Source organism: Mus musculus, chromosome 9, assembly GCF_000001635.26.
Source record: "Mus musculus strain C57BL/6J chromosome 9, GRCm38.p6 C57BL/6J".
NCBI classification, from domain to species: domain Eukaryota; kingdom Metazoa; phylum Chordata; class Mammalia; order Rodentia; family Muridae; genus Mus; species Mus musculus.
Window position 1 is genome coordinate 97,465,491 of NC_000075.6, and position 17,259 is coordinate 97,482,749.

The following is a 17,259-nucleotide window of genomic DNA, read 5'->3' on the forward strand; positions in this document are numbered from 1 at the left end:
CATATATGTAATGAGATGTTGTAGGGCTAGAACTTAATTCTACCTACTAAATTCATTTAGGGTTTATGCATACCTCATATACACAGTCTGAAAGTCTGAATATTATATATAATATGTTTTAGTGTGCCTGTGGTTTGACTGGAGCCTGTCACAGGAGATTAAATGTAACTTTCCATTTGTGTTCGCTTACCAGTGCTTATGAAGGTTTGTATTTCGGGACTTTAGATTAAGGAGGTCTACCTGATAAAAATTCCTGTATTTACAATGTGAAAACTTGGGCTATAATCCCCAGTGCTATAGTAAGCCCATCTTTGTTGAGTCTTGCTGCTGAGGCCACCGTGTCTTTGTTGCCTTCCCCATGGTCTAGCTACTTCCTGTTTCTCACACCCCTGGGTAGGATCTCTCTGAACTGTGAGCATAGCTCCCTCTGTCCATGAGCATAGCTCCCATGTTCTAGATTAGGAGGGCCCAGGATCACGTTTCACAGCCAGTCATTGGGTGTGTCTCTAGCCACAGATAATTCTACTCAGGATGCTCATCTCTGAAGCCAACACACACCGGTGGGACACAATCAGATGGGAGACATTTTACAAGTTATCCATTCTAGATCCGAGAAGATTTCAGGTCATCCTTCTAAAAACACTGCTCAGAGCTCTCGTCTGCTCCTCTTCACAGAGGCAGTGGTGTTTTGCGCAGACTTCGTGGGGCTGCTGATGTGTGGGTGAGAATCTCAAGGGCCTGGTTACTAGCTTCCCTCAGCTTTCTCACAGCGTCTAGGGCAGCAGTAGTATGAAGATGCTGAGAACTGCAGAGTAGGCTAAGGTTTGAGCCTGGTATGATGGGAGGATAAGAAGATCAGCAGTGGTCCTCAACCTTTCTAATGCTACAACCCTTTAATACAGTTTCTCATATTGTGGTGACACACCCATCCATAAAACTGCTTTTGTTGCTACTTCATGACTGTAATTTTGCTCCTCTTATGAATCATAATATAAATATCTGTGTTTTCTGATGGTCTTAGGTGACCCCTCTGAAAAGGTCTTTTGAGAACTACTGTTCTAGAAAGATGACCTGGTAGCATTTCTAGGCAATGAGCAGAGCACAGGTCTTCACTGAATCCTCTTAGCAAAAGCATAGGTTAGCCAATGTGTTGGATTTCCAGTTAACACCCTAGACTGGACTCAGGAACATCCTTCTGACCAAAGGGGATGAAGATGGTACTAAGCCCAGCTGTCAATATGATTCCTGTAGGATCAATAAAAGCCTAGATGGGTTCTCATATTTTTTCCAGGTGCAGTATTCCATGCTCTGAGAATATGTCTGTGGTTATGTGCATCCAGGAATGTACATGCTCCACAGGAAGATAAATGGAGCAAAGAACGGGCACTGGGCCTTGTGAGTGGAGACATTCCTTCAGCAAGTGATACATTACTTCTTTATAAGTCAGTCACACAGAAGGGGGCTAGTCGCTGGCAAATCAAATGAGAGTCACTCAGAAATGATGTGTGGGGGCGACACACGGGGACAGAAGGAAGTTAGTTTTAATAATGGTCAAGGCCATCTTTTAATCAGAGTTGCTAGTGTAGAGGAAAGAACATGAACTTATTTTGGACAAGTCCCCAAGCCCCAGTCCCCTTGCTTTTGAAATGAGGTCATAATATTTAATTTGTTTTGAGGAGCGGAGATAATGAACATAAAATAGCCCCCAGTGAGTGCTGTGTAAACTGTGTGTCTTATTAACTTCTCTCACAGACCTTGAGCTCTCGCAAGCCATGCCTTAGGGATAGGGAAGGATCATTTGTGGTGACTTGGGTAAGAGCAGGTGGGTCGCCGAGAAGCCTCCTCGCAGAACCCTCTCATTTGTGTGACACTTATCTTAGCACCTTGCCTTTCCACAGGCTAGGACTACTCTGTAGAAATCACTTTGGTTCGTAATTTATAATTCACAGATTGCCTGGCTGTTAAGTCTAGCATCTCTGCTTTATTTGTCAAGCCTGGAACTCTGCAACAGTGGCCCCAGGGGATGGTTCAAAGCAGAGCATGCATTCCGAGTCAGGCAGTGAGCTGGAGTGAGAAAGAAAGGGTTGGAGGTTGGATCTCCATAGTACTGGGTAGATAATAGCCCAAGGAAAAAATACATGATAATTAGACCAGCTTTTCCAGTATAAAGTGGTCTGTATGCTTCTTCCAATGATATGTGATTAACATGCACGTATGTGTATGTCATGCTAAACAATATCTGGAAAGTTAATACTGCCTAACCATGCCTTCTGTATTCCTTATATGTTTTCATTCTGACTCAATGTCCAGTGTAGACACCTTAAACTCTACATACATACATACATACAGACAGACAGACAGACAGACAGACAGACAGACATACGGACTGACAGACAGACATATATAACACAAGATTATTCCCTCTTACTTGAGCTTCCAATGGCTCTTAGTGGCTGATAGGTAAGAAGAATATCTCTAAATGCATCTAGGAGTCTCCACGGAGCTCTTCAGTCCCACTTTTGTGCCACTGTTTGGGTGCCCACAAGACTGGCCTTGAGGTTCCTGTGCCTTTCTGCAAGGCTCCTTTGCTAGCGTTCAGATTCCCAAGTCTGCTTGGCCTCTCCAATCCCCTTCTTTCCCCAGGTACAGCCCTGCCTGTTCTGACACATTCTCTCCTCTGGGAGCCTTCCCTGGAGGCCATTAACCCTGAATTGGGAGCTCTGAAGTGGGACTGCCTAGATTCCAATTCTTGCTCAGACCGTTACTAACCTAAGGGTTTCTTGTGCATCCTTTATCCTTCAGTTCTCAGTACCTCACTGAGAACCTCATGGCAGTTTTGTCAATGGGAAGTGGTCTTGAGAAGAATAATGGTCATAAAGCCTTTAGGACAAGCAGTACCTGCCTCTCAGAGGCTTTCACGAATTGTCAGTGCTCACTGTCAAGTATCAGGTCCCCAAGCAGGTTTATTCACCAGTAGGGCCACTGAGTTATCTGAGGACAACAAGCCAAGAGCATCCACCTCTAGGAACCTGAGGAATTGTTCTTGTCTCTAGGATACTACTAGTACCCTTTCTATACCCAAGACATGATGTTTGCTGAGGTGGATTTTAACGAACATCATAGGTGCTCAGACCAGCAAGCACTGCTTGGATACCCAGGGCCAGAATCTTCTAGCATCAGGATCCTGTTAGGAGCAGGTTCTGCTGGAAAGTGAGCTGCTGGCTAGGAAATGCAACCCCATGGTAGGATGGCAAGGCAGAGCCATGGCAGACTGGGTACAGATGGGCATCAGGTGACAGTCCTCTGATGTCGTTACTGTCCTTTGGGAAATGGCCAAGGGAGAAACAACTATGGATTCTGGGGACCCGAGGAGCTGTCCTGGTCTTCAGGATACAGAGGGTGGGACATCCTGACTTCCATAAAGTGATTTGGGACTTCCCTTCTCACATGGGGGCCTTATATGGGACTGATGCTTTCTTTATTCAGGGGTATAGGACCAGCAAGAGCTTCTTATAGCCCCGTGAGGACAGAGGGTAACTGTGCCTGGGGCAGAGAAGCTTGCTGGGGCCATAGCTGCCTCTCCTCCTGCCTCCCAGGAGATATTTTCCTAAGGACACAGCTCTGATTTCCCAAGTCACTTGTATATTTTTGTTTCACACAAGCAATAAAAATCACAAATCTTTTCATGTTTCTCCTGACTTCCAGATATTGCTTGGAGGGGGAATTGGTTTCACTTTAACAATGTAAGACCTGGTGGCTGTCATATCTGTTTTCCAATTCTACCTCATGTCTGTCTTCTCTTTCTTTCCTCATTTTGGAGTCGTAATGTTTTTGTTTACTTTTTATGTTTCTGGGATGTATTCTTGCGTGCCACTTTAGTGCCTTTAGGCAAATGAATAGCAAAGCAACCAACCAATCTACAGACAAATGAAGCTTCATACCTCCCTCCAGGCAGACATGGGATGGCTTCAATTGTCTATTCCAAAGCACCCGATCTAGAAGTCTCAGGAGCTGACATCAGAAGCCCGTTCTGGAAGTCATGGTCACTACCAGTTCCCTGTTAAAGTGTGGCCACACCTAAACTGAGGCACCAATTCTGTGAGGCTTCTCTGGGAATAACTATTTCCTGGCATGCTTAGGTCTTGGTTAGCCTTCAACTCGTAAGTCAGTGGTGAGAGAGAGTACTGGTGCCTTCCTTACCTTTATCCCTCGCCCAAGGCTTTCCAAGGAATTAATATCCAGCCCTTCTTTGCAGGCCTGCAAACAAGAAATCACCTTCTGGCTTTCCATTTTGCCAGGACGGATTGTGAGACTGGCAAGGCTGCCATGGAAAAATTGTGCAAACCGTGGTTTGGCCACTTCGCCTCCTGTAAGAACAAGAAATATTGTCATCTGCCTTGAGGATTCTAGGTAGGCAGGACCGTGTGTGTGTGTGTGTGTGTGTGTGTGTGTGTGTGTGTGTGTGTGTGTGTGTGTGGTGTGTATGCACATTCACGCATGTGTGATGAGCACTGGGGGAGCTTGGGTCTCCGACCATGCCCACATATGGTTCCAAATGCTCATATTGCAGCCTCAGTAGAAGTCACTCCCATCTCCTTCCTGGTCTCCAAGCCAGGCTTCCCTTGAGGTCTGCTTATAGCCCATCTCACCCAGATAGCCTTTCCTGGTATCTTTTTATTTACAGCCGCCCTCCTACATCTTTGGGAGGATTACATGGACAGATCTAGCCTGGTTCTTGCTTGATTTTTTTTTTCATTCAAAAAGGAAATAGGATGTGGAGGGAAGATGGACCAGAGCCCCATCATGATAGCTAAAAGGGAACGTTCTGAAAACTCCTTGAGCCCCATGCCTCACAGGACACCTTTGTGCCTGCTAGCTCTGGTAGGTTGTCTCACTCTGCACAGCAGCGCCTGCCACTTCTGTGCTTGACGTTGCCTGAGGCTTGAGAACAGACTATGCTTGCTTGTGAGTGGCTTCCCCAGGTCCCCAAAGGGCACCTTCCCAGCAAGTGGCACTGTGGTACCCTTGTTGCTGGGGTGTGCCAGCAAAGTCCCCTGGGTAGTGGATGCTCCTTTGGCACACAGTTCTTATGTTTCTTAGTGTGTTTGGAATGCCTTCAAATCCTTTGATACCCCATTTCTTTCTGCTTTCCTATTGAAATTACGGAACTCTCCCTATTCAATCACCCTTGCCAACTTACCGTAACATGGCTCTTTATACTGCCTAGATATGGGCTTGCCTGGGGTCACCCTCACACCTGTTGCTCTTACATTTGTTCACCCCCACCCTGTCCTCCCTGTCCCCCCAGATTAGGCAGATTTCACCATTTTTTCAAGGTCTCTTAGATTCCCTGTCCATGCTGCTTCCTCAAACTTTATTGAGTCCCTGCTTCCTAGGCCCTGTCCCAGCCCTGAGTCCCACTGTGCTCCAGGCTTGGGGCTTGGATCACTGTTCGTTGGTTTTATTGCAGCCTCTTCCACCTGGCATTGCTGGTAAATTGTTTACATGTATGTGTTGTCTTCCGTAGCTTAAACGGTTATTATTTTAACCACCGGCAAATCTTTAAAGAAGATAAACTGGTGCCTAGTACTCGGTCTGACTCCCCTAGAGATTTTTATTTAATTGGTATGAGTTTTAAAAGCTTCTTGGGTAAAGCAGATGGGAAGGCAAGGTTAAGAAGCACTGAGCAGCACTGAGCAGCGAGCTTCTCCACATTGGTCCTTTTGCATACTCCTTATGCAATCTCTCTCCTTGATGCTACCCGCAGGCTTGCTCTTTGCAAGCTGCTATAATTTATTAGTTTAAGCTTCTCTTTCCTGGATAGCAAGGATCACTCATGCATTATTCATTTTAATGAAGACAATACTGAGCAAGTAAGTATTAGGGGCTGAGGGTGCACCAGACACTGTGCATAAGTTGACTCATTTATTCTTCTCAAGAACACTTGGCCTCTCGTGTCCTCTTGGCATGCTATACTCTGCCTGGCACACAGCAGACACTTTATAATTGCCTGTTGAATTGGAGGAGACGCTGCATCCCATCAGAGTCATCATGGGCACTCTGGCTCTCTCTCACCCTTTTCTTCTTGCTAAGGCAGCCCTGAGGCCTTGGGCATGGATTGACTTCAGGGATAGAGTCTAAGCAAATTTTATTATACCATCGTTGCTCCAGTGATGGATTCAGGGATGGGTCTGGGGCCAAGTACCAAAATGAAGCCAATCAGTACCTGGCATTCAAAAAGCTATAATTATGGTTCCAGAATACGCATGGACCCAAATTTAGGCTACCATCATGAGAGATGATGACTGGTGGCTTACACATAAAAGCTTCTATTTTTTTTCTCCCAGAAGGTTTTCAATGAACTCTTGTTGTCTTTTTATAGAGAAGTCACAGCTGCATAAGCCCCATTAGATTGGGATGGTAAGGACAATGCAAAATGTGGGGCAGAGCTAGAAGAGCTACTTTGGGATCAAGTAGGACCCAGATGTATCTCCATGGCTGTGCTTCGGGATATCCTCGGCTTCAGAAACAATCTGTCTTTATGTGTTAAACCATTTTACCCCATGGGTGGTTTTCTTGTCATGTAAGGATTCTTTGCTTTGAATCTAAGACAAGTCTTTTGTTTACTGCTGGGTTCACAGGGAATTCCAAAATAACTGTGGCTTTGAGGAATGGCCTGAAGTAGCCCTGGCCATGGGAGGACAATTTGTTGTTTTCTGATCTAGACGATTCCTTGTGGATAAAGTGCTCTTCCATAACACTTACATGTTCATGCCCTAGTGGTATGGCTTAGATGCCAAGAACCCCTCAAAAGAGGCTCCCATATTGAGGGGTTGGTCCCTTGTGTTTAGATAGTGAGCTTTAGAAAGTGATTAGATCATGAGGACTCTAAGGAAATCATAAACCCCTGAGGGATTTAATATATGAGTAGACTGTTGGGAGTTGGCAGAACTGTGGAGGGTGAGGCCTCGTTGGAAGATGCAGATCACTCTTCTCTGTTCCCTGGATGTCTTAGGAACAACTCTACTCCATTAGGAAGTTCTGCTTCACCATGGCCTGGAAACGACTGGGCAGCTTGATCAGGGCCTGGAGGCTCTGAAGCATGGGACAAGATAAATCTGTCCCCATGTAAATATTTTTATTTTTTAGTATTTGTCATAGTGACACTATGTCTGTCTTTTAATCCTGGGACTGGATATCTGGATATCTTTTATTGACCTATAGAGAAGAGGATGAAGGCCTGAGCATGAATGATGGAGGTGCTATCCAGATACACATCTAATTCCTGCCCACAATTGTCTCTACCTTTGAGCAGCAGAGTCAGTGAGCATCACTGCCTAGGCATGACCTGTGTCCCAATACCATGTGAAGTCTCCACATATGACATCTCCTTGAGTCTTCATGAACCCCCTGGGAGACTGGCACTCATATAGGCACCTATGGTGGTTTGAAAGAAAATGCCCCTACATGCCCAGAGGGAGTTACACTACTAGGAGGTGTGGCTTTGCCATAGTACGTGAAGCTTGGCTAGAGTAAATGTGGCTTTGTTAGAGAAAAACTGTCACTGGGGACAGGTTTTGAGGTCTCAGATACTCAAGCCAGGCCAGTGGCTCATTGTTCTCTTTCTTCTGCCTGCCCTTCCAGATGTAGAACTCTCAGCTACCTCTCCAGCACTGTGTCTGTCTGTGTGCTACCATGCTTCCTGCCATGATAAGAGACTAAACCTCAGAACCATAAGCCAGCCCCAATTAAATAGTTTCTTTTCTAAGAGTTGCTATAGTCATGGTGTCTCTTCACAGCAATAAAACCCTAAATAAGATAGCCTCCATATTAATAAAACTTAGGCTTGAAGTTGTAAAGTGTATGTCTCTACACTCCAAGTACATTCTCTATCATCTAGCCTTCCTTATCATCTTTCTTAGAGTCTCCATCTCAAAGGCCAATGGCTGTGACTGGCTGGCTTGGTTACCAAGGTATCACGTTCTATATTTTCAACTTAAGAATCCAAGATCTGAGATATACACTGTTTATGAGTCAGAAGTTTCTAGGAAATAGCTTTAGTGAGCAATGGGAGACATGAAGAAAATTTGAAATACATTTTACCCAGTACTAGATATTAAAAATAATAGACACACTGAAAAGTTTCTCTTCTTAATATTGAAGATGTCCACATGGATCGCACAGCTCCTCTGTCAAAATTTAGAATAAACACGGTCATGAATCATTTTAAGATAACAACAACAAAAAACCTCAAATCTTTGTTTCCAGATATGACTTTGGATTCCTATCCATGATTTTGGATAAGCATTTCTAAAACATTTCCTGCCTGCCTAGTTTTAGGTTTATATAATTGTACATTGTGGGCTGAGATATTTAGAATTTATATTGAGTAGAAATACCAGGATAATTTAAAATATAAGAATTAGATGTTCTAAGATAATCTGTAATTTTAAGTCAGCATATGATCAATTTCTAAACAACATGTCTACTAGGTCAGAGAGGAAAAAAAATAGCTAAATAGCTACCAATATGTCCTTGAAATCCATCAGGTTCTTTCATAAGCTGTTTCATTAATCATTAAGGATGAGGCAATCTTGGAGATCTTACGAGATCTTGGAGTTCCTTATATTTTTATTGGCTATTTCTTCCATCTTGCTTTCATTTATGCATGAGTCAAGCCTTGTCACAGGAATGGCTGTAGAAGACCCCTAAGCTGAGTAGCTGTCCAAGTGTGGGCTGCAGAGGCATCTACCCTTCAAAGGTTGAGAAAGACCTGACAGTGGTCCACCTTTGGGAGGCACAGAGGGAGAGACTCTGGTTTCTTCCAGGAGAGGTAGGTTGGGGAAATGGAGAGAATAAATTACAGAATGGAATCACATACAGCTGCTTTGGGGGCTGAGCCCCAGCAGGATATGTGATATCTGTATTTTGCTAGGTAGGCTGTCCATGGAGGGACACACAGAGAGAACAAAAGAAACACCACCAGTATTGATGTAGCCCCAAAGAAAGCAAGGAAATGCCAAGACAGCTATCAATCCTAAAAGACCATTAGTGACTGAGGACCAAAGGATGGAGAGGAACATCATTTCAATGAATAACCACACGGAAAGGTGACCAGTCCCACATTACCCTACAACTCTATATTCTCACCTCCAGAATCAACCAGCCATTACCCAAGGAAATGGAAAAACATGCCAAACCTGGGGAGGTTAAAGCTCTCTCACTCACATGGACTGAAGCTTGAAATGAAACAAAGATGGGTATGGAAAAAACCATTTCTTCTTTGTGAGTTGAGAGTGTGGCCTGATACATGGGCAACTCTTTCTATAAGGGAAGTTTGCAGACAGGGTTTGATAGCTTTTCCAAGGTCATGTGGCCAGGACCAAGTAAAGCTAAGATTCAACCTTGACCTATCCTTCTCTCTGCACATCATCTAATTAGATGTGGCTGAAAAGGTCCAAGGAAGACTTACCGGAGGGGCGCAGTTTGAGACCGATACGGTGCTGGCACCGAGTACACAGTTATGCTGGCTTCTGCAGACACTAACTAGCTTCAGGAGCAATTCCCAGGGCTGGGATGAAGAGTTCTGGGAAAGCCAGTTGTTTTGAAATCCAGCCAAACAGCTGGTCCCTCCAAATCTGTGGTTTGGCTTCCACTGACTTAAGCAGCCACAGACCGAAACCATCTAAGTAAGACTAAACACAGACAGGTCTTTTCCTTATCATTATTCTGCAAGCAGTAAGAACCATCACTGAGCATTTCTACCACATTAGGTCTTACAAATAATCCAGAGTTAATTTGAAGTATACGGGGAGGTTTTTGTTATTTTTATGCAAAATACTCCTCTACCACTTTATACGAGGAAGCTGAGTGTCTCTAATGTTGCATGCCTGTATAGCATCTGGGCACCAAGCACCCACAGATACTGAAGGGCAGTGTTATTTGGGATCCATGATCTGATGCAGCCAGTCCTATTCTGAAACAGAGCATTTAATTTAATGTGAACGAAGAGCTGAATATCCACCACCCATTGTCCCAGCTTTGTCTTTTGAGAGGTGGGGTCTATTCGCTGTAAATACAGCTGTAAGAGAAACTGAAGATAGACGAGCTATGTAAGGTGAAGGCACCACGTCCAAGTCTCCATCTTATACAAAGGTATTCAGGAAGCTACTGCCTATCCTTTCGTCTTTCCCTCTGCTGTTTAGTCTAAGAAATACATGGGGAAGAGAGAAGGCCGTGCTTTCTTTTGCTTGAATCGAACACTGCTCTTTGCAAGGCTTGTGGATGGGGATGCCCCTCAATGAACGCAATTTCACGGATGGTCAACTATCAATTTTGAGCAATGCAAATGGCCAGACTGTCTGAAATCTTGCTTTCTCCCTTTTTCCTCATTTCAGTGATGGAGACACCCATGGAATGCAAAGACTAAGTGAAGTGTGTAATAGACCCTCACAAGCTGCAGCTTTCAAGCTATGTGCATATAACCCCAAAGGGGGTTCACAGAGCTATAAGTTGCAGGTGACTTGCAAAGAAAAATGATCTGTCATCAGAGCTGGCCATGACACATTCTCATCAAGCTTTTTTTAAACCTTTTTTTTCTAAACGGAAAAAAAAAAAAAACAAACCTGAAGTGTACTCTTCACTTGCTTTCACAGTAAACATTTAAATGACACCATAGAGAATAAAATATATGACTTAGTATTGACACCAAAAGTCAGACCCCTGAAACCGAGGACCTAAATTGATGGAGTCACAAGGTTGCTCATGTGTCATCCACAATATTGATTTCACTCTCCAGACAAAGAAATTGAGAGTCTCGAGTGGCAGAAATGTCAGTGGTGGCAAGGGTGTAGAGTTCCCTTCCACTCACTGGAGCCTCGCCTTTTCCTGTGACAGCCTGATGCCCGATGGCTCTGAAGTCATCTTTAGGTCTCAGCTGGACCTCATCAGGACTCTGAGATAATGTCAGGCACATCTGGGAACTGATTTGCCCCAGATTCTAGCAGCCTCTAGAGTCTTCTTTGACGGTGGTTATCTAGTTCTGGTAGTACTTCTCCATATTCAGGTCCAGGTGCTATGTTGCCCCTGGCCAGATACAGAGTGGGGTGTGGATTATCCTCAGGCTACATGTTGTTGAGCTGTCTATAGCAGAGCCCACCTAAGGTGCTCAGCATAGTGCATAGTGCATAGTGCATAGTGCATGTCAGCAATGATCACATGGGGGCTAGGAGTCAGAGTGGTTTGTGCTGCTTCCTAAATCTTACCTTGGCCTCCTTGTAGAAGGGGCATCTTGTGAGAATGAAGTTCCATGCGGATTCCTTAGGGAAGGAACGCTGCCTGGATAGAAAGCAGTCTATGCTAGTGTGTACCTTCTCTCCCTCTCTCTCTCTCTTTTCAGAATTGGAGAGACCCGAGGGATACCGAATAACTTGAACACAGACTTTATTAACAGAAATTTGTATTAAATTAGACCAAGCTCATTAACTGGAGGGATGTAGTCCAATTGTCTGCACTGATTCTAGACTCTAGCAAGGGGATGGGGTGGGGGGAGGGAAGACCTGAAAATGAATAACAAATCTCAGGCTGCACGGGGCTCCAGGGGCATTTGAGGCTCATAAGCCATTGCTTACAGCCCTTGGGCTATGTCTGCCTTTTGATCCCTTGGAGGCCATTCTTTTCTTTGTCTTCACTTCAAAGTGCCAATGAGGGTCTTGTATCTGTCCCCATTCAGCCTGTATTTTTAGAAAACATTCTTCTTTGTTTCCCATTGTTTTGTTAAGTGAAGGATAGGACTCAGCAAGGACAGGGTTCAGGATGGAGTAGGAGTCGGCTTCCTATCTCAGATCAATAGCATTCTTAGGGATGGGGGATCGGGCTGCATATTCTAGAAAGGCCAGGATTTCCTGCACTGGAAGAGAACATCTTGGCAGAGATGGGGTTAGTGGTTAGTGGTTACAAAGAAGAGAGCCACAGGTGGGGACCCCTATGCTGAAACACATCAAAGAGAATGGGAATCAGATGTGGAACAGGGTGAGACATGCTTGAGTTTGCCTCTATAGCTCTTCACACATGCAGCCACCTGATAAAAAAAAGATCACCTGCCACCCCAGATGCCTAACTCACAAAAGGGAAGTCAGAGACAGTCTAGCACAGGATAGATGACCTGGCCTGCCGCACCCTGTAGAATCTTCTAGAAACCTCAAGACTCTTTAAGACACTGTTATGAATTGGTAGCCATCTGACTTACCTCCCTGTACAAGCAGCCTACAGGACCTGGTTAATCAGTAGTAGTAGATGTCCAGGGTGTGGCTATCTGATTTTTCATAGTCTGTGTACTTGACCTCAATTGACTCTAAGTTTTATCCTTACGAGTAAAAACCTAAGGAAAAGGAGTTGACTTGGTCTTTAAGTGATCTACCATGTTGTGCCCTGCTGTCCTTTGAATTTTTCATCTCTGGGTTCATAGATTAGAAGCTTGGTTCCCAGAGGGGCAATGCTGATGGGTAGCTGGACATCTAAAATCTTAGATCTAGCAGATAATCATAAGACTGGCCTCTTCCTGTGCTTTGGGTCGGAGTTTTACCGCGGCACCTTTTATGCTTGCACATTCTTTTACCCTCATGATGCTATGCATCATAAGGTGACAGCCAGTGGGCCCTTGCCAGGGCTAAGGCCATGCTTTTTGGAATTTGTTAATGTAAATGGAGGAGCCAAAGGCTTTCCTTGCAATTATGCGATGCTGCATGGACTAGGCCTCACTGGCAATGTTTCTTGAGTGTAAATGAAGTCTCATTTTTTTAATTACTTTTAAAAATCCCAGCGAAAATGAAGTCCCACTGATTGCATGGCTTTCAAATTCACTAACAGGACACTGGAGGCTAATTGGGTCTGCAGAACACAGACCAGCAATGGCGCTGTTGCCAGCTCCCAGGAGAAACCGACACGCAGAGTCAATCCAGTCCTTTTCTATTCACTTTGTCCAAGCCCAACCAGAAATTTCACAAATGAGAACAAGTCCCCTAGCCAACCTCAGAAGCACCAGAAAAGCTCCCCAGGTTTGCAAGCCCAAGGCAATTAGAGGGGCCTATGCAGAGCTTTGTGCTATGTAGGTAAGCAGACAGCCGAGGATGAGAACTATGAAGATGAGGCCTGCTCCACAGGCCATTAATTTCACAGCACTGCATCTCATTGGAAGAGCTTTTGATATGTCCTATGCACACAGAAACGTGGCTCCCAGAAGAATGTAGGAATTCATAGAAATCCAAATTCCTTAACACGCCAGTAGAGTGTCCTGAGACTTAATTTCAACTTCTTTCTTCATCCTCTCCTCCATCCTTCCTGGGCCATGTACACTACAGTGCTAGGGGAGAGCTGAGCATCCTCACGCCTCCTACTCTCATCCCTTCTTTGTGTGGTCTAACTCATTCGGTATTCTAAAGATGGAGATTTGGGGGAAATGTACTATTGCGTTGCCATTTCTCATAGGGAAAGTACTCAAGTATTCTCCATGTTCCCCCAAACTTCATGAATGCTTTTCTATCCCTGTCTTCCACAAATTCTCCTGATAAACTGTTCTTCAGCTGTTCTTCTTTTTGACTTATACATGGGCCTTGGGAAGGCAGAGTCTGTGTATAAGGGCTGGTCCTAGGGGAGGTGAGGGAAGTAAGGGAATGGAGAGACCCGTAGGAGACTTGGGGCCACAGTGTTAGAGTAGGCCTGTCTCTGGTAGATTTCCTATTGTGTCAGATTTAGATGAAAGAAAAGAAAAGGAAAATGGAGGAAGACTGGAAAATATGTTAAGGTGACACATCCATTCACACAAAACATGCCACGCACACACAGGTTCCCCATGGAGCCTCAAGAGATGGGCTTTACTCTTACTTGATAACTTAGAGATGGGAAACTTAGGAGCACAAAGATGCTCCTAGCATCGTCATGATACTTGGTTTCAAATCATTTCAGATGCGTGGGAACAAAACAGCACAAAATTGGCATGGAACCAGACACATGGACAAAAGGGAAGAGGACATAGGATCCAGAGATAAACCCAGTCACCTATTGCCACCTATCCCAGCACAGATGGCAAGAGCATGAATTGAGGAGGACCAGCCTGCCCCACAAACAGTGCTAAGGAAATAAGACATCTCCTGGGAGTAACTGCAACCTGGAGTTTCTACTATTGATCTTTCTGCATTAAAAAATAAAAAAAAACGAATCAAAGGCTCAAAAGTTTCACGCTTCTAGAAGAAAACATAACAAATATTCAAGATATTGGCACAGGCACTGATTTCCTGAAAATGAGTCAGCTAGCCCAGCAAAGAAAAGCCAGTACTGACAAATGGGATTATATCATATTAAAAAGCTTTTGTGCAGCTAAAGGAAAAAAAAATCCAACCAACCAACCAAAAAAACAAACCAAACCAAACCACCAGTGCAGCCACTGCTGCTGCCACCTCCACCACCACCACCACCACCGCCAAAACCCTACCAACCAACCAAACAAACAAACAAAAAACCCAACAATGAAGAGACAACCTACACAAAAGAAAACCTTTGCTAGCTATCCATCTGACAGGAGATCAATATCCAGAATACATAAAGAACTCAAAAGAACAAATAATTTCATCCAAAAATTATCAAATGATCTGAAGAGATAGCACTCAAAAGAAACGCTACAAATGACTGGTAAATGTATGAAAATTGCGCCGTCACATCAGTCTTCAGGAAAAAGCAAATTAAACTTTGCCATTAGGATATACTACTCTGACACATATATATCTGGAGAAACTGACATCGGCGCACAAACATGCAAACCTATGTTTATTTTAGCACCACTTACAATAATAAACATACAGAACTTATCCACGTGCCCACTAACAGGTAAACTATATAAGGAACACACACACACACACACACACACACACACACACACACACACACAGAGAGAGAGAGAGAGAGAGAGAGAGAGAGAGAGAGAGAGAGTAGAATATTACTTAGGACATTGAGGAATGACATTATGCTATTCTCAGGAAAATGGAGAGAACTGAGATCATGCTAAGAAAAATGAGGCAGACACGGACACAGACAGCTATCATATCTTCTCTCATATGTGAAAACTAGGAAGAAAAGAAAAAGCAAGTAGCTCCGAAAGATCCTGTGAGACACAGAGGAATTAGGGTCCTGTGTAAATATAGTCAGCAAGGGGTGAGGCTGGGATGTAACTCAAACTCAAGGTTTTCTGACTCCAAGGCTGCTCTCTTTTTGCTGCTTCTTGGAGGAGCATCCAACCATTCATAAGAGGAAGGCAGTTTTTGTGTTTTACAATGATGAGGCTATAGAAAGTAAAAAGCTTGCAGGACCAGCATTTGTATAGACCAACTTCTCGATGGCTACTGTACTTGCTTGGGTCCCACACTGATGCTGAAGCAGACAAGAGCTTGATAAAGAATACCAAGACACAAGAACTAATTAACTGAGAATTAGAGCATGCTGTCACAGCAAGACACCAGCCTATTCCAAATGATCCAGGCATCATCTTAATTATTTACAGAGCCACTTTTGATTTGGTGGGACTGCTTTCCCATCCCGGGCAGCAAGCATATAACTGGAAAGCAGTAGCTGTAACTGGCTTGCGTAAGTAGAGGCTGGTTGCAGATCAGAGTGACAAGAACCCTGATGTGATCTCAGAGGGCAACCAGGAACGAATCATGGTAAAGTCTGTAGTAGGATGTACCTTCAAATGTCTTTTCTTATAGGGTTTCCCCAGGGTGTGCTCAGAATACCTCTGTTGGAATCTGGCTGGGGCACTGAGTCACACCATGGTTCCCACTTCACCACAGCTATGTCCAGTGGTTAATGTTTTCAACCTCAAAGTGCCTTTCTCTCTCTTTTTTGGTTTCATGGTTCCCTGTCATATGGCACAGTCTTCTCCTGGTAGCCTGGGGGAACCTATGATTCTGAAAAGACTCTTGTGCCCAAGTCCTGTAAAATGTTAACAGGGCTTAAACCCTTGGGTGAAACATGTCATACATGATGTGGGCAGTCTTGGCACAGGAACAGCTATTCTTGTTCTTTACTTGCCTGTATCTGCTCCCTGACTTTTGCTTTCCATGGCTACAGTGTTTACTGCATGCTCCTCTTTCCATATTTTGTCCCATGAAGCTTCCCTAAATCACTCTGTACCCAGCACACTGGGGCTTGTGTATCTCCCAAGTCACCCCTGAGTCAATTGATCCACAGAGAACCAATTATTATACTATTGGTCTCTGACACTTGTATATTCTTCAGGTGGTTCAAGAATATGTCTTTAAAAGTTGTGTCCTGCACTTCCCATTTACAGACTTAAAAATTACTAAACAGACCTTTAAAATTACTAAACAATGGTATAACAACTATTTGCATGGTATTTATATTGCATTATGGGCTATATGTAATTGAGAAGATTTAAGGTATATTGGAGTCTGTGCAGGAGTTATATGCAAGAACAACATCATCATCTTGAGCAAACGTTTAATGTCCATGTGAAATATGGGAACCATTTTTTTTTGTAAATACTAAGAGCTGGCTTCATTAAGTATGCCTCTCTTCTCACTGTCCTGTGGTGAACGGCTGAAGTTACAAATCTTTCAAGCCTTCATAGGATCCATCAGTACAAGGCTGGGTCTTACCTCAGAGTCTGTTATGCCTACTTGAGAGCATCCTCCTTATCTGCTAGTCACACTCACTGGGCTTTAAAGAACCCTCAGTACTTAGGGAAGAAGAAACAGAATCCATCTGAGCTGAGTGAGATACAAGGCTGTGTGCACTGAAAACCCCTTTGCCCATTTCCAAAATGGAAATGGGGTTGAATTTGGGGGTTAGAAGAGAGGCGTGATTAAGGGAGAGTGGAAGAAACAGACTTCATTATGGGTGATGTCAACCAAGGGCCTCTGTCTTAAGAGGTGAGGGACAGGGCTGAAGCAAGGCTCAGGACTGAGTGCTGAGCATACCCCGAGAGTGGCCGCGATGACCCCATGGCCTGTAGACAATTTGCTTCGCATAGCTCTGGTCATGTGGATGCCAGGGGCTTAGACATTTGAGTGATAATGAGATCCTTGGTTTCTAAGCAACCTTGAGACAATTTCAGTCAAAGATTGTGTGTTCCACCCTTCCTACATGCAGCTACAGATTGGAATGAGTTAAGATTCCAAAATAATACATGGCCTTGGTAACACACGAATTTGTCTAGGTTGATGTAAAAGAAAAACCCATTCTCAAGCT

The 17,259-nt window shown here is 44.2% G+C and overlaps 1 protein-coding gene across 2 annotated transcripts in view; it reads right to left on the reverse strand.

Annotated features, from left to right (window-relative positions):
* Positions 1 to 17,259, reverse strand: part of Clstn2 (calsyntenin 2) — a 588,979-nt gene that overhangs the window by 21,096 nt on the left and 550,624 nt on the right. For both annotated transcript variants that reach the window (XM_006511334.4, NM_022319.2), the window contains exon 10: positions 4,201 to 4,367. In XM_006511334.4, coding sequence (XP_006511397.1) covers positions 4,201 to 4,367 — 167 coding nt within the window. The remainder of the gene's footprint in view (positions 1 to 4,200; positions 4,368 to 17,259) is intronic.